The 24,052-nt window shown below is 44.3% G+C and overlaps 1 protein-coding gene across 8 annotated transcripts in view; it reads right to left on the reverse strand.

The window, feature by feature from the left end:
- LOC106570261 (receptor-type tyrosine-protein phosphatase U) overlaps nt 1-24,052 on the reverse strand; it is a 326,028-nt gene that overhangs the window by 31,863 nt on the left and 270,113 nt on the right. For 5 of the 8 annotated variants that reach the window (XM_014142381.3, XM_014142383.3, XM_014142379.3 and 2 more), the window contains 8 exons: nt 22,486-22,558; nt 22,180-22,256; nt 19,370-19,387; nt 14,206-14,242; nt 4,709-4,806; nt 4,286-4,402; nt 3,876-4,030; nt 3,478-3,613 (listed from right to left, as the gene is read on the reverse strand). In XM_014142381.3, the coding sequence (XP_013997856.1) occupies nt 3,478-3,613; nt 3,876-4,030; nt 4,286-4,402; nt 4,709-4,806; nt 14,206-14,242; nt 19,370-19,387; nt 22,180-22,256; nt 22,486-22,558 (711 nt within the window). The remainder of the gene's footprint in view (nt 1-3,477; nt 3,614-3,875; nt 4,031-4,285; nt 4,403-4,708; nt 4,807-14,205; nt 14,243-19,369; nt 19,388-22,179; nt 22,257-22,485; nt 22,559-24,052) is intronic. The other 3 variants (XM_014142386.3, XM_014142384.3, XM_014142380.3) reach the window with 1 other exon arrangement.

Genomic DNA, 24,052 nt, shown 5'->3' on the forward strand with positions numbered 1-24,052 from the left:
AGAGTGTCCGGTAACAGTGCCTCGTCCAGAACTTCCGGCAACAGTGCCTCGTCCAGAACTTCCAGCAACAGTGCATCGTCCAGAACTTCCGGCAACAGTGCCTCGTCCAGAACTTCCGGCAACAGTGCCTCGTCCAGAGTGTCCGGCAACAGTGCCTCGTCCAGAGTGTTCGGCAACAGTGCCTCGTCCAGAGTGTCCGGCAACAGTGCCTCGTCCAGAGTGTCCGGCAACAGTGCCTCGTCCAGAGTGTCCGGCAACAGTGCCTCGTCCAGAGTGTCCGGCAACAGTGCCTCGTCCAGAGTGTCCGGCAACAGTGCCTCGTCCAGAGTGTCCGGCAACAGTGCCTCGTCCAGAGTGTCCGGAACCAGGAGAGACGGCCCACTGTCCGGAACCAGGAGAGACGGCCCACTGTCCGGAACCAGGAGAGACGGCCCACTGTCCGGAACCAGGAGAGACGGCCCACTGTCCGGAACCAGGAGAGTCGTCCCACAGCCCGGAGCTCCCAGAGTCGTCCCACAGCCCAGAGCTCCCAGAGTCGTCCCACAGCCCGGAGCTCCCAGAGTCGTCCCACAGCCCGGAGCTCCCAGAGTCGTCCCACAGCCCGGAGCTCCCAGAGTCGTCCCACAGCCCGGAGCTCCCAGAGTCGTCCCACAGCCCGGAGCTCCCAGAGTCATCCTACAGCCCGGAGCTCCCAGAGTCCTCCTACAGCCCGGAGCTCCCAGAGTCCAGTCCAGGGTCTAGAGTGACTGGCCTCAGGCAGAGGTATGCAGTGGGGGTGGTTTGGTCAGGTAGGGGATTAAGGCCTGAGCCTAAGCCACCTCCACTGTAGGAGGTTTGGGGAGGGGGGGGTGTAGCACAGGAGCCGTCGGTGACGGCAGCCACCCTCCTTTCCCTCCCTTTAATTTAGGGGTTTATTTTGGGTGTATTTTTGTTGTCAGGTGCATCCGGGTTCTGCACCTTTGGGGGGGGGGGGGGGGGGGGGGGGGTACTGTCACGTCCTGACCAGTAAAGGGGTTATTTGTTCTTATAGTTTGGTCAGGATGTGGCAGGGGGTATTTGTTTTACGTGGTTCAGGGTGTGTTTGTGTATGTAGAAGGGTATTTGATTTATGTTTTCCGGGGTTTTTGGGTTATCGTTCTATGTTAGTTTATTTCTATGTTCTGTCTAGGCGTTTGTATTTCTATGTTTTGGTAATGGGGATTGGGGCCTTCAATTGGAGGCAGCTGTCTATCGTTGCCTCTGATTGAAGGTCCTATATTTAGGAGTGTGTTTGTTTTGGGAATTGTGGGAGATTGTTTCTTGTTTTGCTGTGTCATGACGTTGGCCTGTGGGTAAGGTTTATGACCCCCCCCCATAAATACCTTTCTCCCTTCCCCTCTCTGACCCTACTGAAGGACTTGAATAGCCTGTGTTAAATATAGAGAGTCTGGGAACATCAAACAAATGGGGAAAAGGAACCATATTTTGGTAATAAAACCAGTTGGAAATATGCTTGGGAACATAATGAGTATGTATGTCAGTTCGGTTACATTTACATTTGAGTCATTTAGCAGACGCTATTATCCAGAGCGACTTACATTTTATTTCTCCGTACCGGTCCCCGTGGGAATCGAACCCACAACCCTGGCGTTGCAAACACCATGCTCTACCAACTGAGCCACACGGGTCATCTGAGACATTATGACTGATGACAGGACGACATAAACTGTACCTGAGAAAGTATACACCCTCTAGTTATCAGAGTAACATGGAATTGTTATGCAATTGAAATGTTTGATATTGAAATTGTTTGTTAGGAGATGAAATGTAATTTTAGCTTCCAAATGAGAGAATTGGGTTTTCATAAGGAAAGTGCCCTGCTTGATCAGTGGCCCACCCCTGTGAAGAGACAGGGGTTATAAACGATGAAACACATCCTTCCCCCGCTCCACTATATAAGCCTTTGACGAAAAGATAACCAGGTTGTTCCAGTACGTGAGGTCTGCAGCCTCTACGTTAGAAGGACACACAGGTCAAGTACAGAACTAAGCCAACCTCGGCGTGAGCTTTGGTGGCGAATGGTATGAACTTTGAGCTTATTCACTACAGAAGTGATACTTCCTAGCCGTTGAGTTAGCAGCGGCCGCTGTAGATGTGGGCTAGGAAAGGACGGACGACGCATCCAGTCTAACAGACGGACGAAGATACCACCACGTATCCAATTTACCACCAGAGACATTCTTCCGAGGACAGGAGAATCTGTTGGCCAACACGGCCAGCATCTACGACCAACCTACCGAAGCACAGCTCAGAGTAAATATTTATTGCATTTTCCTTTTCCAAATGGGCGGTAATTTAGTAATGCATAAGATAATGTATTTTCGATAGCATAGCTGCTGTTTCTTCGTTCCTAAGTCTTCCCGCTCTTTCATTCAAGCCCAACCCCCTTTCCTTTGTGTAACCAACCATGATACAGGTTCCGTCCACCGGGACGTTTTCTGTATGACATCATCTGTATTCTGTGTATTTGTAATTCTGTGTGCTTAGTTTATTTAGTAAATAAATAATTAAACCCAATTTTGTATTGCTGATTCAACTTGTTAGCCAGGGTTCGTGAAGATAGCCAAGAATTTACAACTTTCATTATGAGACTGAAAATAAGATAAGGGTTAATATTGACTGCTACCGATGTAAAATATTACTAAGTATTTTAAGAGTTTATTCGGAAGATAACGGCTCTATAAACGTTCTTCCGTGGTGCCCCGACTTTCTAGTTAATTACATTTACATGATTAGCTTAATCAGGTAATATTAATTACAGAGAAAGGATTTTATAGGTTAGCATGTCATATCACTTAATCCGGCATAGCCAAAGACACGACAGCTGTGTGCCTGACGAGACTGTCTAGTTCATTTGTTTTTGTATACGTTGTTTGTGTTTTTCCTTCTTCACTAATAAAAAGAAGATGAGTGTACATTTTCCTGCTGCGTTTTGGTCTACACCCTACGACACCCGTGACATGGTGTTTGTGTCGCACTCCTTTGCTTTATCTTGGCCAGGTCGAAGTTGTAAATGAGAACTTGTTCTCAACTAGCCAACCTGTTTAAATAAAGGTGAAATAATTTTTTACAAATAAATTATTAATCTAAGGTTGATGCAAGGATATCAATTAAATTACCAACGTCAGAATTAGGCGGCCGATAGATGCATTCAATTACCACAAGTTTACCACAAAAACAATTAACAGGAGGACATTTCTATGAAAAGAGATTCCAACATCAATGTTATCAGGTCCTCTATATAGTATACATATACTGTGGGGGAGGTTAACCCTCTTCCTCAGGAGATATTGTTTATGCATGGTTGTGCTCCAACCCTGTGCTGACATACCTGAAACTAGTCATGGTCATCAGAAAATACGTGTGTTAGATTAGGGTTGGAGGGAAAGCCTGCAGGAGAAGGGTTGGGCATCCCTGATATACAGAGTATATTCTTACCTCTGTCTGTATCATGTTGATGCGTCTGGAGCAGAGGGTCTTGACACAGTTGTAGATGTCCACCACTCCCTCACACTCTGCCATATCCAGCATGACGTCCAGTACGATGTAGCAGCCTGTTCTGCCTGCTCCCATACTAACACAGAGGAGAGAAGTCAGGGGTTAGGAGTTGGAGGTTAGAGGTCATATCCAGCATGACGTAGCAGCCTGTCCTGCATGCTCACGTACTAACACACAGAGATGTCCGGGGTTAGAGGTCAACAAGGTCAAAGAGGTGAGGGTATAAGCTCAGGAGCGAGAGACCATCTATAGGCTAAGCTACACCAAAAACGATAAGTATAAAATAGAGCAACACTGCATCACTCAGAGACAGGATGTGATGTAAGACGGTCCGTTACCTGCAGTGGACAACCACGGGCCCAGCGTCGGGTGGTGTGGAAGCCTTGACCCGTCGTAGGAAGGCCAGCAGGCCCGTGGCATGGTAGGGAACACCATGCTCTGGCCAGGAGGTGAAGTGGAACTGACACACCTCATGTTTGGCTGGGTAGCCCCTCTGGAGAGGAAAATACAGAAGGTCCAATGAATATCATTATCAACAAACAGACACCTAGTAGGACATTTATTTAGACATCTCTATTCAAACATGCATATTAAAATGATTCATTATTTGTTAAGATATCAATGCCTTTATAAAGGCTGTGTGAACAAACAGTAAACAAAACACTCTCAAATTGGATGTGATCCCAGGGGCCAATACATATCCAAACAATGTATTATTTGTTAGATCGGACTTTGACTATTCGCTCACCCGCTCCATAGCAAAGGTGCGGACGGTGTACTCGGCCAGTGTTTCCGTTTTCAGCAGTGTGATCTTGATGTCTCCATAGAGTTCACTGTCCTCGGGCCAGTACTTACAGCACTTCATCTGAACACACACAGAACATTTGGACTTTAATCAGGGTCAACAGTCAGTTACAGATTTAGCTGGCTTAACTCTAAACCAATGTTCAAGAGAAAAATCAATACAATACAGTAGCCCGTGACAATCTATATTTCCTGTTTACATCTAGAAAAGGTGGAAGACTTAATGGTTGTAATCTGGCTGTCATTTCAACCAGTTTTGCCCACTGGGTTGTAGACGTATTATACAAAGCTAGTTCATTCCGCTGGTAGTACTTATATTGTCCTATGCAAAGAGTGAGCCCGCAAAGGCACAGAAAGATAATCCTACCCTGCCCACTTCCACCAGTTTAGTGATCATGACAATACTGAAGCAGTTCTCCTGCCACACCATCCTCCAGAAGTCATAGATCATCTCTTGCTTGGGACCTGAGGGGGAAGAGAGGAGGATGAGGAGGAGGTGGAGGGGGAGTAGGAGGAGGGGGAGGAGAGGACAAGGAGAGAAAGGGGAGGCGGTGGATGACAGGAGGAAAGACAGAAAGAGGTGGAGTAGGAGCATAAAAGGAAGGGATAGAGGAAGGAGAAATGGGATCATAAATCAGTAGAAATAGCAGTGATAACCATCAGGGTCGGGCTGGTAGAAACCATGCGAGAGACGAAAGTAACAGTGTGTCATTTTATGAACTATGGCTCTCCACTCCTCTCTTTCCTCCCTGCTCTCCTAGCGTCTGCTGGTAGAATGTCATTTCAATACGCTCACAAATCCACAGCTGTTGTGCAAACAACAAACGCCATCGCTGTCTTCTTTCTCCGGCGAGGCGCGACACAAATCTCAGCTCCTCGGCACGCATTGGCAGTTTCATTGATTGCATTATACGGTGAGCTTGATGATATCACACACCTCTATGTCATACCATAGATAATGTAAGGCTGAACAAATACCATGGCTTTAATGATAAACATACCCATCCATACAGTATATCATACCTCTGGTGGGTATCTGATTATTTTCCATTCATAAATGACATTTTATTTGTGTTGAGAGCTAATGTTAGGGTGTATCATGGCTTTTGATGATGAAAACACTCATTCATTCCAACCTTTGTTATCGCTGCACACACAATGCATTCATTCAATCTGTTTCCAGGGGCCTACTATGGTGCTGTAGTTAGCATAGATAAGACCGTTGTCAAGGAGAAGGTCATTCTTGATCACTCATGTTCAGTTATAATAGCTATTTTGCATTCGCTTTGTTTCCCGCTTTGTTCCACCCCCCTCTCTCATTCGCTTTGTCTCTTATAAATAAGCCATATGATCAAATACAACCAAGGCGGTTGTTGTTTCCGCAGTGTTTTTCACAGTTTGCCTTAACATGAAGCCTCCACAGTGGATGCTACTTGAGATGCCTAGCACCTAGCCCCCACGTAGTGTCTACTGTATTATTAATATGACGACATGTTGTTTAATTTCCAGCAGCACTCCTCACTGAGGGCCAGAGGGCCCGGGCTGTCAGAGGAGTGATAGATAACGATGCATCCTCCCAGGGCACATCTGTATGCTCAGCGTAATGTTGCTGTGTGGACACAGGGCTTCAGAGCAACACTCCTCCACTACCTCCTCCACCTCATACTTGGAAACCAGTTTCGCTCCAGGCACCTGCCTACACACACACCTATACATACAGTATATACATACAGTGCCTTCAGAAAGTATTTTTGTGTTACAGACTGAATTTAAAATTGATTAAATTGATTAAATTGAGATTGTGTGGCACTGATCTACACAAAATAACCCATAATGTCAAAGTGAAATTTTGTTTGTAGCAACATTTTGAAATTATAAAAAATGCTAAAGCTGAAATGTCTTGAGTCAATAAGTATTCAACCCCTTTGTTATGGCAAGCCAAAATAAGTTCAGGACTAAAGATGTGCATAACAAATCGCAAAATAAGTTGCATGTACTCATTCTGTGTTAAATAATAGTGGTTAACAGGATTTTTGAATGACTACACCATCTCCGTACCCCACACATACAATTATCTGTAAGGTCCCTTAATCAGGTAATGAATTTCAAGCACAGATTCAAAGACCAGGGATGTTTTTCAATGCCTTGCAAAGGGCAGCAGCAAATGGTAGATGTGTAAAAAAATTTAAAAAAAGCAGGTGCTAAATATGTGACCCTATTCAGGAAAATAGGCATATCTCGCAAATCACGACTTCACAGGAGTGCCGTTTGAACGTTAAAAAAATATGTTTTTTTTTATCTAAATGCATTTTCTTTGGCAGAAATGCCTTCTTGAACATGTGAACTTTCATGTGCCTTAAAACAAACTTGTATGCCATCTGTAAATATGAATAAAATTGTTAAATTATGAGCCTTGTTGGTTAAGCCACAGAAAAAGTGAGCAACCTTTCCACTAGCCATGATTGGCTGAGATAATGAGTGGGCTGAATATTTCCAGAGAGGAGTTTGGATTGGTCTGCCATAGAAGCTCATCAGTCTGTGTTGGTATTCCTGTCGAATGCGGCTTTTTAAAAAATGTGTTGTGTAGTGGAGCTGCATAAATGTGGCTCTCCACTTTCTGGAGGATCAAGTTTTGAAATCAGTGGAATTAGAGTATGATATCTAAAGAGATGGAGGAAACACCTGTCTCCAGATTACATCTTCAAACTAAGGGCAACCGTGGCATGGCATTCCTGTCAGGGAGACGCGTCCATGCACAATGATGTATACAGGTAAGATAGTCTAGTGTTAGCTAGCTACATTTTCAGATATTACACTCTCTCTAATTTTTAACAGAAAGTGGTTTCATTTCAAGCTAAAGTATACTGTTAGCTAGCTAGCTAACGTTAGCGGCCTGGCTCCTTAGCTGATGTTATCATTCATTTCCCAGAGCTGTTTGCTGTTCTAGTTAGCTTACATTGAACATGGTTGGTTAGCTCCCAGCACTGTGGCATTGTTGGTACAGTTCATTGTTGTTTAACTAGCTAACATTGGCTGGCTGGCTCGTTAGCTAACATTATGTGACGTGTGTGAACTTACACGTTGTTTACCTAGCTAGGTACATTGTTTACCTAGCTAGCTATATGTCTTAAGCTAAAGTGTACTGTTAGCTAGCTAGCTAACGTTAGCTGGCTGGCTCCCTAGCTGACATTATTATTTGTTTCCCAGAGCCGGGTGCTGTTCTAGTTAGAGCCTAATGTTAGCTAGCTAACATTGAACATGGTTGGTTAGCTCCCAGCACTGTGGCATTGTTGGCACTGTTCATTGTTTAACTAGCTGGCTCGTTAGCTAACGTTACGTGACGTGTGTGCAACACCCGTTGAATATGGCCGGTATCAGTAGACGTCTACAAAAAAGCGCAATGTAATTGTTGCCAGCAGAGCTGTTTAGGCTGTTTTCATGCTATCCAGAGGTTAACCTGTTAGGGCTAGGGGGCAGTATTGACACAGCCGGATAAAAAACGTACCCGATTTAATCTGGTTACTACTCCTGCCCAGTAACTAGAATATGCATATAATTATTGGCTTTGGATAGAAAACACCCTAAAGTTTCTAAAACTGTTTGAATGGTGTCTGTGAGTATAACAGAACTCATATGGCAGGCCAAAACCTGAGAAGATTCCATGCAGGAAGTGGCCTGTCTGACAAATTGTGTTTAATCTTGGCTCTTTTTATTGAAGACTGAGGATCTTTGCAATAACGTGACACTTCCTACGGCTCCCATAGGCTCTCAGAGCCCGGGAAAAAAGCTGAACGATATCGAGGCAGGCTCTGGCTGAAACACATTATCGCTTTTGGCAAGTGGCCACTCAGAGTACTATGGGCTTAGGCACGTGCCCGAGTCGACCGAATGCTTTATTTTCTTTCGTCTGTTTACCTAAACGCAGATTCCCGGTCGGAATATTATCGCTTTTTTATGAGAAAAATTGCATAAAAATTGATTTTAAACAGCGGTTGACATGCTTCGAAGTACGGTAATGGAATATTTAGAATTTCTTTGTCACGAATTGCGCCATGCTCGTCACCCTTCTATACCCTTTCGGATAGTGTCTTGAACGCACGAACAAAACGCCGCTGTTTGGATATAACTATGGATTATTTTGAACCAAACCAACATTTGTTATTGAAGTAGAAGTCCTGGGAGTGCATTCTGACGAAGACAGCACAGGTAATAACATTTTTCTTATAGTAAATCTGATGAGTGCTAAACTTGCTGGGTGTCTAAATAGCTAGCCCTGTGATGCCGGGCTATCTACTGAGAATATTGCAAAATGTGCTTTCACCGAAAAGCTATTTTAAAATCGGACATATCGAGTGCATAGAGGAGTTCTGTATCTATAATTCTTAAAATAATTGTTATGCAAGCGTCCCACCTAGCCCATAGAGGTTAACAAATCATCGGCCAGAGCGTCAAGTGCGCGCTTCGAGAGCGAAACGAGATGGGTGGGGCTAAAGCTTAGGGTGAGGGTGTAAACGATGGTGAATGGGTGAAGACAAAGAAGAGCTCTTCACTAGATAGCAAAACATTTTCAAGGCGATTTTCAAAAAAGTGAGTTTACAAGTTGATCAACTTTTTCAAAGCAGAATTATATTCCTATTGTTCCTCAAATGCAGTGTATGATATACCATTTTGTAGCTCTGAGGCTCTACTTTTATCTAATGTAAAAGAAAAACACAATTTCAAATTTTGCTACATCCAGGTGGTGAGTCACATATTCCTTTGAGCATGGTGAAGTTATTATTAATTACACTTTGGATGGTGTATCAATACACCCAGTCACCAGAAAGATACAGGCATCCTTCCTAACTCAGTTGCCGGGGAGGAAGGAAACTGCTCAGGGATTTCACCATGAGGCCAATGGTGATTTTAAAGAGTTTAATGGTTGGGATATGAGAAAACTGAGGATGGATCAACAACATTGTAATTTCTCCAAAATACTAACCTAAATGACAGAGTGAAAAGAAGGAAGCCTGTACAGAATAAAAAATATTACAAAACATGCATCCTGTTTGCAACAAGGCAAAGAAATTAACTTTTTGTCATGAATACAAAGTGTTATTTGTTTGGCACAAATCCAACACAACACATCACTGCATACCACTCTTTATATATACTGAACAAAAATATACAGTTCATATAAGGAAATCAGTCAATTTAAATAAATTCATGAGCCACTAATCTATGAGTTTCACATGACTGGGATAACAAATATAGTGGGGGAAAAAGGTATTTGATCCCCTGCTGATTTTGTACATTTGCCCACTGACAAAGAAAGGATCAGTCTATAATTTTAATGGTAGGTTTATTTGAACAGTGAGAGACAGAATAACAACAAAAATATCCAGAAAAACGCATGTCAGAAATGTTATAAATTGATTTGCATTTTAATGAGGGAAATAAGTATTTGACCCCCTCTCAATCAGAAAGATTTCTGATTCCCAGGTGTCTTTTATACAGGTAACGAGCTGAGATTAGGAGCACACTCTTAAAGGGAGCATGTACCGTCAAATCTTGGGTGAGAACCTCCTTCCCTCAGCCAGGGCATTGAAAATGGGTCGTGGATGGGTATTCCAGCATGACAATGACCCAAAATACACGGCCAAGGCAACAAAGGAGTGGCTCAAGAAGAAGCACATTAAGGTCCTGGAGTGGCCTAGCCAGTCTCCAGACCTTAATCTCATAGAAAATCTGTGGAGGGAGCTGAAGGTTCGAGTTGCCAAACGTCAGCCTTGAAACCTTAATGACTTGGAGAAGATCTGCAAAGAGGAGTGGGACAAAATCCCTCCTGAGATGTGTGCAAACCTGGTGGCCAACTACAAGAAACGTCTGACCTCTGATTGCCAACAAGGGTTTTGCCACCAAGTACTAAGTCATGTTTTGCAGAGGGGGTCAAATACTTATTTCGCTCATTAAAATGCAAATCAATTTATAACATTTTTGACCTGCGTTTTTCTGGATTTTTGTATTGTTATTCTGTCTCTCACTGTTCAAATAAACCTACTATTAAAATTATAGACTGATCATTTCTTTGTAAGTGGGCATACGTACAAAATCAGCAGGGGATCAAATACTTTTTTCCCCCCACTGTATGTATCTGTTGGTCACAGATACCTTAAAAAAATAGGGGTGTGGATCAGAAAACCAGTCAGTATCTGATGTGACCACCATTTGCCTCATGCAGCGAAACACATCTTCTTCGCATAGAGTTAATCAGGCTGTTGATTGTGGCCTGTGGAATGTTGTCTCCCTCCCTTTCATTAGCTGTGCAAAGTTGCTGGATATTGGCGAGAACTGGAGCATGCGGTTGTACAGGTCGATCCAGAGCATTCCAGAGCATTCCAACCATGCTCAATGGGTGACATGTCTGGTGAGTATGCAGGCCATGGAAGAACTGGGACATTTTCAGCTTTCAGGTGATGGCTGTGGATGAATGGCACGATAAGGGGCCTCAGGATCTCGTCACGGAATCTACATGCATTCAAATTACCAACAATAAAAGGCAATTGTGTTTGTTGTCCGTAGCGTATGCCTGCCTGCCCATACCATAACCCCACCACCACCATGGGCCACTCTGTACACAAAGTTGTCATCAGCAAACAGCTCGCCCACACAACGACATTCACGCTACGCTCTTTGTCATCTGCCCGGTACAGTTGAAACCGGGATTCATTAATGAAGAGCAGACTTCTCCAGTGTGCTAGTGGCCATCGAAGGTGAGCATTTTCCCACTGAAGTCGGTTGCAACGTCGAACTACAGTCAGGTCAAGACCCTGGTGAGGACAACGTGCACACAGATGATATTCCCTGAGACGGTTTCTGACAGTTTTTGCAGAAATTCTTTGGTTGTGCAAACCCAGTTTCATCAGCTGTCCGGGTGGCTGGTCTCAGACGATCACGCAGGTGAAGAAGCCGGATATGGAGGTACTGGGCTGGCTTCGTTACACGTGGTCTGCGGTTATGAGGCCGGTTGGACATGCTGCCAAATTCGCTTAAACAAACAAAGGCGGCTCATGGTAAAGAAATGTACATTAAATTATTTGGCAACTGCTCTGGTGGACATTCCTGCAGTCATCATGCCAATTGCATGCTTCCTCAAAACTTGAGATATCTGTGGCATTGCGTTGTGTGACAAACCTGCACATTTTAGTGGCCTTTTATTGTCCCCAGCAAAAGGTGTACCTGTGTAATGATTATAGTGTTTAATCAGCTTCTTGATTTGCCACAACTGTGGATGGATTAGCTTGGCAATGTCACGCTGTGTGTAGAAACGGGCCAAGGCGCAGCATGAGTGTCGTTCCACATCTTTATTATATTGTGAAACTTAGCCAAACAAACAATAAACTATAAACAAAACACAAACCGTGACGACAGAGTTGCAACATGCACTAACTCAAAATAATCTCCCACAAACACAGGTGGGAAAAACAACTACTTAAATATGATCCCCAATTAGAGACAACGACGACCAGCTGCCTCTAATTGGGAATCATACAAAAACCCCAACATAGAAAAAAGAAACTAGAACACAACATAGAAAAAATGAACTAGATAAACCCTCCCAGTCACGCCCTGACCTACTCTACCATAGAAAATAAGAGCACTCTATGGTCAGGACGTGACAGGCAAAGGAGAAATGCTCACTAACAGGGATGTAAACAAATTTGCGCACAAAATTTGAGAGAAATAATATTTTTGTGCGTATGGAACATTTCTGGGATCTTTTACTTCAGCTCATGAAACATGGGACCAACACTTTACATTTGCACTTTTGTTTTTGTTCAGTATATTTTCAAGCATGGTGATGGCTGCATCATGTTTGGGTATGCTTGTCATCGGCAAGGACTAGGGAGGTTTTTTCGAATAAAAAGAAATGTAATACAGCTATAAGCACAGGCAAAATCCTTGAGAAAAACCTGGTTCAGTCTGCTTCCAAAAGATACTGAGAGACGAATACTCCTTTCAGCAGGACAATAACCTAAAACACAAGGCCAAATCAACACTGGAGTTGCTTACCAAGAAGACATTGAATGTTCCTGAGTGGCCTAGTTACAGTTGTGACTTAAATCAGTTGAAAATCTACGACAAGACTTGAAAATGTCTGTCTTACAATGATCAAAAATCTACTTCAGAGATTGAAGAATTTAAAGAAGAATAATGAGCAAATATTGTACAATCCAAGTGTGCAAAGCTCTTACAGACTTACCCCAAAAAACTCACAGTTGTAAGCGCCGCCAAATGTGCTTCTACAAAGGATTGACTCAGGGGTGTGAATACTGTATTTAATTTTCAATACATTTGCTAACGATTCTAAAAGCATGTTTTCACTTTGTCATTATGGGGTACTATGTGTAGATGAGTGAGCAAACAAAATTGAATTCAGACTTTAACACAACAAAATGTGGAATAAGTCAAGGGATATGAATACTTTCTGAAGGCACACTGTGGTAGTCAACCTCATCTGGCCTCCTGGCTTTTTTTTTACCATGCATTCTAAAATGTATTCAGCCTGCCTCGGTAAGAGAACAGAGACACATTTGTGTATGCCAGTGGCTATGTAATATGTATGCATAAACGTGTGTATACTGTATAAGTATTTGTGTGTGTGAGAGTGAGAGAGAGAGGGAGAGAGAGAGAGAAAGAGAGACAGAAAGAGAGAGAGAGACAGAAAAAGACCAAGAGAAAGACAGAGAGGTTTGAGAAGAGCAAGTGAACTGAAATCTTCCTTGTGTGGAGCGGTGGGAATTGGGACCAAAAAGAAAGAGGGAAAGACACCAGAGGGGAATCACATACTAAACTAATAAGATCAGAGCTAAGGAAGAATAAATTATAGATCTGTCTCTCTGTGTGTGTGTGTGGGGGGGGGGGGGGGGGGATCCATGTTCTAGGTCCTGACTTGAGGGAGTAGCAGAACTATGCACAGATTTATGGGAGGAGAGACACACAGAGACTTCACAGAGAGCTACAGCTATGTGCTGTAACATATTCGGACTCAGTCGGCCTATGTACAGGTACATGTGACTAACGGTAGAGAGAAGTGGTGTTGAGGTTGTAGAAACATTTACCCAGATACTGAACGTGATGGAAAACCAGACAGTGTGTGAATGTATGTATGTATGTATGGTGTGGTGTGGTGTGGTGTGTGTGTGAGAGAGAGAGAGAGAGAGAGAGAGAGAGGCGAAAGAGAGCGAGAGATAAAGAGAAAGAGATATGAGAGAGAGAAAAAGAGAGGAGGGAGAGATGAGAGAGAGGAGAGATGAGAGAGCGAGAGATGAGAGAGAGAAGAAAATATAGGAGAAAGTGAGAGAGAGCGAGAGAGAGAGAGAGAGAGATTAGATTTTCTTTAAACCTTTATTTAACTAGGCAAATCAGTTAAGCACATATTCTTATTTACAAAAACGGCCTACCCCGGCCAAGCCCTAACCCACACGACACTGGGCCAACTGTGTGCCACCCTATGGGACTCCCAATCACGGTTGGTTGTGATACAGCCTGGAATCAAACCAGGTCTGAGATGCAGTGCCTTAGACCGCTGCGCCACCCAGGAGAGAGAGCGGGAGAGATGAGAGAGAGAGAGCGATAAAGAGCTAGGAGAGAGAGCGCGAGAGATGGTTTCCATGTGTTTGATGCCGTTCCATTTGCTCCATTCCAGCCATTATTATGAGCCGTCCTCCCCTCAGCAGCCTCCACTGGTGTTTACACATTAATAATTCAAATCATTATTTTAACATCAACAACTAGGAGGCATGGCTGCGCATGCCAATACATACATACAGTACACACAGAATACATAGTATTTTACCAGTTATTGATTCCAATGGCACTCACCTTGGGTGGCTATGAAGTGGTTTGATCGCTGGTACCCCTGTAAAAAAAAGAAAAAGAGATGTAGAGGAAGAAAGAAAGAGAGAGAAAGAGAGAGAGAGAGAGAGAGTTGATCATCAGAGTAGCACAGTGTAAAGACCAGTCCCTGGAGTCACTTTACAGAACCACCCCCATCCCCCTCCCTCAGTATCCTCTCTTCATTTTCATCTGGTATTGAATGACACTGTATATGTAGTGGAGCTTGCATTGTATTCATCTTCCACCTAGATATAATACCAATTGGTTTTCATATTATAATGTTTTCATATTGTAAAAATAGGACCGATAACAGGTAGCTACAGGACAATTCTCTACAACGGCCATAATTGTCTAGAGAGAGTGACCGTAATCTTCTCAATGGGCAGCTTCCTACCAATTAGCTTCTTTGTTCAGGCAGCATTTTACCATTATCTGTTCAGGTATAGAGCAATAATAAACTACAAAAGGTAAATTATAATAATTTCAGCTTTCATCTGACACTGTCTGAGGCAAAGCGGTCATTTCCAGCAGCGAGAGCGAGCTCCATTTCAGTCTCTGTCTCTCGATGCGTGCCACTGACACTACTTTGCATGCAGCGGGAATGGGAGTTCGTTCAAAAGCAGTGACAGATCTGTGACTCCAGGAGCAATTTCAGCCGATTGACACTGACTGATCTGCCGTTGTCTGTTCTCCTGGGGGATGCATTAGTGCTGCTATGATCCAGCCTGGACACTGTTAGATGGGATGGCTATTCATGGTCTCACTCTCTCTCTGTGTGGAGAATGTAAAGCAAGACAAATCCGCCAGCCCTGGGCATGATCCCATCATCGCGCCTGGCTGTAAGGGAATACACACACCCACACCCACACACACACACACACACACACACACACACACACACACATTCCACAAGTGCCATGCCACACAAAGAGGAGAGGAGGGGAGATGGATAACCGTTTGTGTCTATGTGTGTGTGTGTGTGTGTGCTTCCTGTCTGTCACCTAGGCAACCACCACCTTCCACCTACAGCGAGCAGACAGCATCACATAAAGTAGTGTGAAATTCAAAATGGATGAAAAAGAACTGAATAAAAATATACTTTTATCTCATGCTCCCCACCACACATAAACCATGATAAAATCCATCACAGCGCCACAACATGATGGGACAGAAAGCAAGTTGCCACAAGAAGAAAGCCAAGACAAAGTTAGAAGTTGGCAATCTCCCACTTTACATTTTCTCTTCTTCCACAGCAAGTTGGACCCCCTTCAAACCTATCTAGTTGACCCAGATAGATAGCCCACTATGCAGTCGAAGATTAGCCAAAACACTATATGAAAATCTATGCGCGAGAAACATCCAACAGAATGTGATTCAGGGGCAGAAAACAGGTTGAAAACAGACCTGAGTCTTACATGTAATGTTCAGGGTGTGGCAGTGCGTGTGACGGTAATAGGGCAGTGTGATGATAATAGGGCACTGTGATGGTGATAGGGTAGGGCAGTGTGATGGTAATAGAGCTGTGTGATGGTAATAGTGCAGTGTGATGGTAGTAGCGCAGTGTAACGGTAATAGGTCAGAGTGATGGTAATAGGGCAGTGTGATGGTAATAGGGCTGTGTGATGGTAATAGGGCTGTGTGATGGTAATAGTGCAGTGTGATGGTAATAGGGCAGTGTGATGGTAGTAGCGCAGTGTAACGGTAATAGGTCAGAGTGATGGTAATAGGGCAGTGTGATGGTAATAGGGCTGTGTGAAGGTAATAGGGCAGTGTGATGGTAATAGGGCAGTGTGATGGTAGTAGCGCAGTGTGGTGGTAATAGGGCAGTGTGATGTAATAGGGCAGTGTGATGGTAGTAGCGCAGTGTGATGGTAGTAGCGCAGTGTGATGGTAGTAGAACAGTGTGATGGTAGTAGAGCAGTGTGATGGTAATAGGGCAGTGTAATGAAAATAGGGCAGTGTGATGGTAGTAGCGCAGTGTGATGGTAATGGCGCAGTGTGATGGTATGGAGGCGGTGTGATGGTAATAGGGCGGTGTGATGGTAATAGGGCAGTGTGATTGTAGTAGGGCAGTGTGATGCTAGTAGCGCAGTGTGATGGTAATAGGGCAGTGTGATGGTAATAGGGCAGTGTGATGGTAATAGGGCAGTGTGATGGTAATAGGGCAGTGTGATGGTAATAGGGCAGTGTGATGGTAATAGGGCAGTCTGATGGTAATATGGCAGTGTGATGCTTGTAGCGCAGTGTGATGGTAATAGGGCAGTGTGATGGTAATAGGGCAGTGTGATTGTAGTAGCGCAGTGTGATGGTAATAAGGCAGTGTGATGGTATTTTGTTTTTTTATTTCACCTTTATTTAACCAGGTAGGCCAGTTGAGAACAAGTTCTCATTTACAACTGTGACCTGGCCAAGATAAAGCAAAGCAGTGCGACACAAAGAACAACACAGAGTTACACATGGGATAAACAAGTGTACAGTCAATAACACAATAGATTAAAAAAATAAAGTCTATATACAGTGTGTGCAAATGGTGTGAGGGGGTAAGGCAATAAATAGGCCATAGTAGTGAAGTAATTACAATTTAGCAAATGAACACTGGAGTGATAGATGAGCAGATGGTGATGTGCAAGTAGAAATACTGGTGTGCAAAAGAGCAGAAAAGTAAATAAAAACAATATGGGGATGAGGTAGGTAGATTGGGTGGGCTATTAACAGATGGGCTATGTACTGCTGCAGCGATCGGTTAGCTGCTCAGACAGCTGATGTTTAAAGTTAGTAAGGGAAATATAAGTCTCCAGCTACAGTGATTTTTGCAATTCGTTCCAGTCATTGGCAGCAGAGAACTGGAAGGAAAGGCGGCCAAAGTAGGTGTTGGCTTTGGGGGTGACCAGTGAGATATACCTGATGGACTGCGTGCTACGGGTGGGTGTTGTTATCGTGACCAGTGAGCTGAGATAAGGCTGAGCTTTACCTAGCAAAGACTTATAGATGACCTGGAGCCAGTGGGTCTGGCAACGAATATGTAGCGAGGGCCAACCGACTAGAGCAGACAGGTCGCAGTGATGGGTGGTATAAAGGGCTTTGGTGACAAAACAGATGGCACTGTGATAGACTGCATCCAATTTGCTGAGTAGATTATTGGAAGCCATTTTGTAAATTACATTTGACTTTTTTTTGACATCGCCAAAGTCGAGGATCGGTAGGATAGTCAGTTTTACAAGGGTATGTTTGGCGGCGTGAGTGAAGGAGGCTTTGTTGCGAAATAGGAAACCGATTCTAGATTTCATTTTGGATTGGAGATGTTTAATATGAGTGTGGAAGGAGAGTTTGCAGTCTAGCCAGACACCTAGGTATTTGTAGTTGTCCACATATTCTAAGTCAGAACCGTCCAGAGTAGTGATGCTAGTCGGGCGGGCAGTTGCGGGCAGTGAACGGTTGAAGAGCATGCATTTGGTTTTACTAGCGTTTAAGAGCAGTTGGGGGCCATGGAAAGAGAGTTGTGTGGCATTGAAGCTTGTATGGAGGTTAGTTAACATAGTGTCCAAAGAAGGGCCAGAGGTATACAGAATGGTGTTGTCTGCCTAGAGGTGGATCAGAGAATCACCAGCAGCAAGAGCAGGCAGTGTGATGTAATAGGGCAGTGTGATGTAATAGGGCAGTGTGATGTAATAGGGCAGTGTGATGGTAGTAGGGTAGTGTAATGGTAGTAGGGCAGTGTGATGTAATAGGGGAGTGTGATGGTAGTAGCGCAGTGTGATGGTAATAGGGCAGTGTGATGTAATAGGGCAGTGTGATGGTAGTAGGGTAGTGTAATGGTAATAGGGGAGTGTGATGGTAGTAGCGCAGTGTGATGGTAATAGGGCAGTGTGATGTAATAGGGCAGTGTGATGGTAGTAGGGCAGTGTGATGGTAATAGGGCAGTGTGATGGTAGTAGGGTAGTGTAATGGTAATAGGGGAGTGTGATGGTAGTAGCGCAGTGTGATGGTAATAGGGCAGTGTGATGGTAATAGGGCAGTGTGATGGTAGTAGCGCAGTGTGATGGTGATAGGGCAGTGTGATGGTAATAGGGGAGTGTGATGGTAATAGGGCAGTGGGATGGTAATAGCGCAGTGTGATGGTAATAGCGCAGTGTGATGGTAATAGGACAATGTGATGGTTGTAGGGCAGTGGGATGGTAATAGGGCAGTGGGATGGTAATAGGGCAGTGTGATGGTAATAGGGCATTGTGATGGTAATAGGACAATGTGATGGTTGTAGCGCAGTGCGATGGTAATAGGGCAGTGGGATGGTAATAGGGCAGTGTGATGGTAATAGGGCATTGTGATGGTAATAGGGCATTGTGATGGTAATAGGGCAGTGTGATGGTAATAGCGCATTGTGATGGTAATAGGACAATGTGATGGTTGTAGGGCAGTGGGATGGTAATAGGGCAGTGGGATGGTAATAGCGCAGTGTGATGGTAATAGCGCATTGTGATGGTAATAGGACAATGTGATGGTTGTAGGGCAGTGGGATGGTAATAGGGCAGTGGGATGGTAATAGGGCAGTGTGATGGTAATAGGGCATTGTGATGGTAATAGGGCAGTGTGATGGTAATAGGGCAGTGGGATGGTAATAGGGCAGTGTGATGGTAATAGGGCAGTGTGATGGCAATAGGGCAGTGTGATGGCAATAAGGCAGTGTGATGGTAATAGGGCAGTGTGATGGTAATAGGGTACCATTTAGGAAGCAACATTAGACTGTTCTGCACCCATTGGTTCCTTTGTGCCATTTCTGATGGGGGGCAGGTGTCATATGTAATATAAAGCTCTAACTGCTGGTTCTGTCTATTGGGACAGACTTGCCTGCAGTTAGACACGCTTTGTGTCATCTCTGCTGTGACGGTGGACAGACAGACCTAATACAAATCCTTAAATCTAGGTGAGTCTAGTCTGGCTGCAGATGAGAGAGAGTGAAGTGGTGTAGCAGAGCAGGTTTGGCTAAATTAAACTCTGGGGAGCAGCTGGTGCCTGGGACTGGGAGGGTCAGAGATGGAGAGATTAGAAAGTAATGGAGCGATGGAAAGGTGGAAGGAAGTAAGGGGGTAAGCAGAGGGCACAGGGTGACTGGGTAGAGAGATAGGTAAGAAAGAGAAGTCGTAGTACTTACTTCCCTGTTTATCCGGATCTAAGAAGCCCCAAAGGTTGAGAAAATATGGAAGGAGAAAGAGAAAAAGAAGGAAGGAAGCAAGGAAAAAATAAGCTAATTATTATGATTAAAGAACAGGGGAATAGGAGAGAACTCGGAGGTTAGAGAGAGCGAGAGAGACAGAGAGAAAAAAGAGAAAGAGTGGGAGAGAGAGAGAGATTGTTTCACACTACCAGTGGAGAATCAATGTGTAAACCCTCACGCCTCACACTTGTTGCCATGGCAAAGAGGTAGAAACCCAAGCTTTTTCTTCAACTTCCTGTTGTGCGGAGTGGTCACGGAACAGTAAGTGAACCAAACATGCTACACTTTTACTACAACACAACCCTCCTCCTATCTAGTCAAACCCAAGCCCCACCATCCATGAAAACAGTTAGGTTAACCCAAATCAGAGACAGGGTGCTGCTTTTCCATTGAACCTGTCTGAAGAACTGCAGAACGGCAGTGGACCCTTAATTCCACCCCTCATCTCACCATTCACCCCCATTCATCCCCTTCTCCTCCTCACATTAATCATTTAGTATGGCGCCTGGGGGCAGGTTAGACTAGCGGGAAGGCTAGTCAGGGGTCCTGCCACGATATGCAGGCAGCGGTGTAGACAGCCCTAACATTGATGCAGGCCCATATGCTAATGACACCTTCAAATAGAACAAGAGGGGGTGAATGGAGCATGAAACCAGAGCCCATACAAAGGGCAAGAGGGGGTGAATGGAGCATGGAACCAGAGCCCATACAAAGGGCAAGAGGGGGTGAATGGAGCATGAAACCAGAGCCCATACAAAGGGCAAGAGGGGGTGAATGGAGCATGGAACCAGAGCCCATACAAAGGGCAAGAGGGGGTGAACGGAGCATGGAACCAGAGCCCATACAAAGGGCAAGAGGGGGTGAATGGAGCATGAAACCAGAGCCCTTACAAAGGGCAAGAGGGGGTGAATGGAGCATGAAACCAGAGCCCTTATACTCTCCATGAGCTCTAACACTAAAACCTTCCCCTTCACCTCAACCTCAACCTACTGAGTCAGTGCTCATTTTACCTTTTTATTTTCTATCAATTTTACCTTTTCATTTGACTTTTTCTTTTCTATCCATTTTAGCTTCTCTTTTCTACTTATTTCTTTCTCTTAAATCTTCTTTTGTTAACACAATGGTGAAACAATTAATCAATGAGGGAGACGAACGCAGTAGAACGCTGTACACTATTTCCTGCTCTGATTGGGCACTTCACTGAACAGGCTGTGTTCAACAAAGATAAATAATTGCTAAAAGAGGTTTTTGAGAATGCCACCTTTACCTGACCTGCGTGCATATTCAGCGATGCCTCCGCATATGCACACGCACGCACAAGCACACGCACACACACACACACTCACTCACTCACTCACTCACTCACTCACTCACTCACTCACTCACTCACTCACTCACTCACTCACTCACTCACTCACTCACTCACTCACTCACTCACTCACTCACTCACTCACTCACTCACTCACTCACTCACTCACTCACTCACTCACTCACTCACTCACTCACTCACACTCATTCACTGCTTGGACCTAGCTCAAGCACACAAACTGGATATTGCTCCAACACTAGCTACATTACTAGCTGTACAGCTTTGACACAGAGCTGGAAGAGATAGTATCTGGGATGAGGTATGAACTGGTACTGGGCTTGGTTTCCTGAATGAGAGTCACTGGAGCTGAACAGGTGAGATCCCAACTAACTGATCACCAGATTAACAGGATCAGACATTTGATATCATCAGACAGACAGAGAGAGACGCAGCTCGGAGTCGACTTAGGAGAGCTTTTGGACGAGTCGTCAGCTGTCACAGAGGACAAAGAAACTCCTAGCTTATAGGATCTTATAGGATCTTATGGAAACTTCTGGTGTTGCTGACATAATATCTACCTCAAATCCCGTATCCATTCCGGTACCCCCAGCGATAAAGAGACAGGACAATGCCATGACGAGGGGACAATCCTCTTTAAATGGATATCCTCGCTGTCACATTCTTAGACACTGTGTACTGGCCAGCCAACTGAGGCCAGCCAAAGAGAGGGTTGTTGGGAGAGACTACCTGTAAACACACAGTACAGTAGGAGTCTCTCACTTCTCCTGCACTGGGCCATACACACAACACAACTCCCCCAGGGAGATACAGATACAGGACAATACTCTCATCAGATTCTAGATGTCACATCCTCACACACTTTTGACTGGAGTTCCTATAGACTGGACATCCTCAGATACTGTGCACTAGCCTGCCAGCTGTGGCCAGCCTACAAACTGCTGCCGGGATAGACTACATTACCTAAGAGTCTCTCCTTCCTGTGGCCAGCCTTCAGACATCTGCTGGGAGAGACTACATTAATCCTTCCTTTAGCACTTCTCTAGCACTGGGCCAGACACACAGCTCTCACGGGAGGGATCGGGAATTAACAATACAAAGTTAGCATTACAATAGCAGGCAGTGTTCCGCATGAGGCATGAGACTCATCTCTGCAGCACTTGTTGTCACACAGCTATCACATTGCAATAGAGTAAAGCCAACTTTCGTACACATGCACAGATGCTGTGTGGATGCTCACAAGTGGAGCCTCTTACATCGTAAGTCACTCTGCAATATCTTTGGTTCCTACAGCTGATCGTACGGCTGAGTCTCAGTTTAAGGAGCAACTGTGGGCAGAGACAGTACAGACTGGAGGTGGGGGGGGCAGGAGAGAGGGAGAGAGAGCAGGAGAGATGGAGAGACAGAGAGGGTAACTTACGTCTATGTAGTTGGCATTGACATAGTCAGAGTTGGGGTCTGCTAGGAGGGAGTGCAGCTTGACTCGATGACGATCATCTACAGGGGAGAGGGACTTTTATGTCAGCTTTATTTAACCAGGAAGTCAGGTTCAACAAAACAAAACTTTTTTTTAAAGTAGTGGTTGTTAATAGCAACTGACTTAAGGAGAGGTTATAATTAATACACTAATTGTAAACACATTTAAGTTCCAGTAGCTTTCCTGTAAATGCTCTTCCATACATGGCATACCACTCCATTCTAGAGCGAGGGTCTGAACACTACTTACGCCCCAGCAAACTGTCATGTCTCCCTTTAGTCTTGTCCTTCTTCTTGGTGACATCCCATCCATCAAAGAAGCTCTGAGAAGAGATGGAACAAGTGTTCACAAAGACAGTGAGATATCGTTAGCATACAGGCGATATTCTGTGTCATCATCAGATTTAAACAACACAGTGAAATACTTAGCTTGGTTACTGGAGTGTTAAATACTGCTACAACACAAGGGACACACAGTGTGTCATCAGAATAACGTCTCCTTAGCTTTGTTACCTCATTTAGACTGTCACCCTGAGGTTCTCTTATTAACTTCACCATCATATTCACTGCTCTTATTTCTGATAGGTGTGACATATCTATAAGAGCATGGTGAGGAGAAGAAGAGGCTGAGAGACGACACCCGGCTATGAAGGATGGATGTGGCCTTGAGGGGGAGAGGAGAGGAGATGAGAGAGGAGAGCATCCAAGAGACGAGCGGAGGAGTAGAGGAAGAAAATGGGGAGGACAGGAAAAGAAGGGGATGAGAAGAGGAGAGGAGGTAGATAGGCAAGCTTGAGTCCCTCTCATTCCATATGCATGGAGAGCAGGCCTGCCTGCAATCCAAGTGCTTCATAATACCTTGGTATCAAAGCACGACATTTGTGATAGATGTTTATGGCACAATATACACAATCTGGCAGAACAGCGAGATACAATCTACTGAATCTAAATCAACTTTATGAGAGAGAGTAGAGACTAGAGAGTAGGGAGAGAGCGAGAGAGAGAATGAGTGACTGAGTGAGTGTGACAGACATGTTTGCAAAGGAACACAGTGATTTCCACAACACATGGAGTAGCCAAACTCTATTTTGGTGTCCAATGGTACATTCTAATGCTGTATTGTAATTTCAAATAGCAGCTATCACAATCATAACACTGCTTTTTTTTAATCACACTTTTACAGTGTTAGTTTCAACAGCTGTTGTACAATATGATATGAAACACAGGAACATTTTCATTTTGACTGCACCGGGCTTTTAAAGAACCCTGTAAGATTCTGTCGACTTCCATGAGCTTCAAGCTTCCTTTTAACCCCCTAGAGTCAATTGACGCACCGGTGCGTCAATCTAAGTACAGTAACATAATACAACAATTCCCATCAAAATCCATCAGTTTAATCTAGAGATATCTGGGTTTTTGCATTAGATGTGTCTCAATCTACCGCATCCGCCATGAAAGGTGGCAGAGTTGGAGCAGTGTTTGTCAGACCATGAGACATCTCGAAAACCTGTCTTCTCACGATAACGTCTGTAGCGTCTGAACGGTTGGACCTATGATTCTAAGCTGACATATGACATTGTTTTAAAATGGTCATACTATGGATCATTTAGCCATTTGATTTTGAATTTTAGGACCCCTTTAGGTATTAAAAAATATATTTACAAAATGATTTGAGAAAATGTTGAATTTGGCCTTTACAACGATAGCCCAGAGAAACGCATTGAATAACACATTCATAAATGGCAAAAAAAGACAGTCAAATGTATCATAAGAAACCAAGTTTTGAAGTGTTTGTCCGGTCTCAATCTACCGCATCC

This window comes from Salmo salar, chromosome 14 (genome assembly GCF_965601325.2).
Source record: "Salmo salar chromosome 14, fSalSal1, whole genome shotgun sequence".
Taxonomy (NCBI): Eukaryota; Metazoa; Chordata; class Actinopteri; order Salmoniformes; family Salmonidae; genus Salmo; species Salmo salar.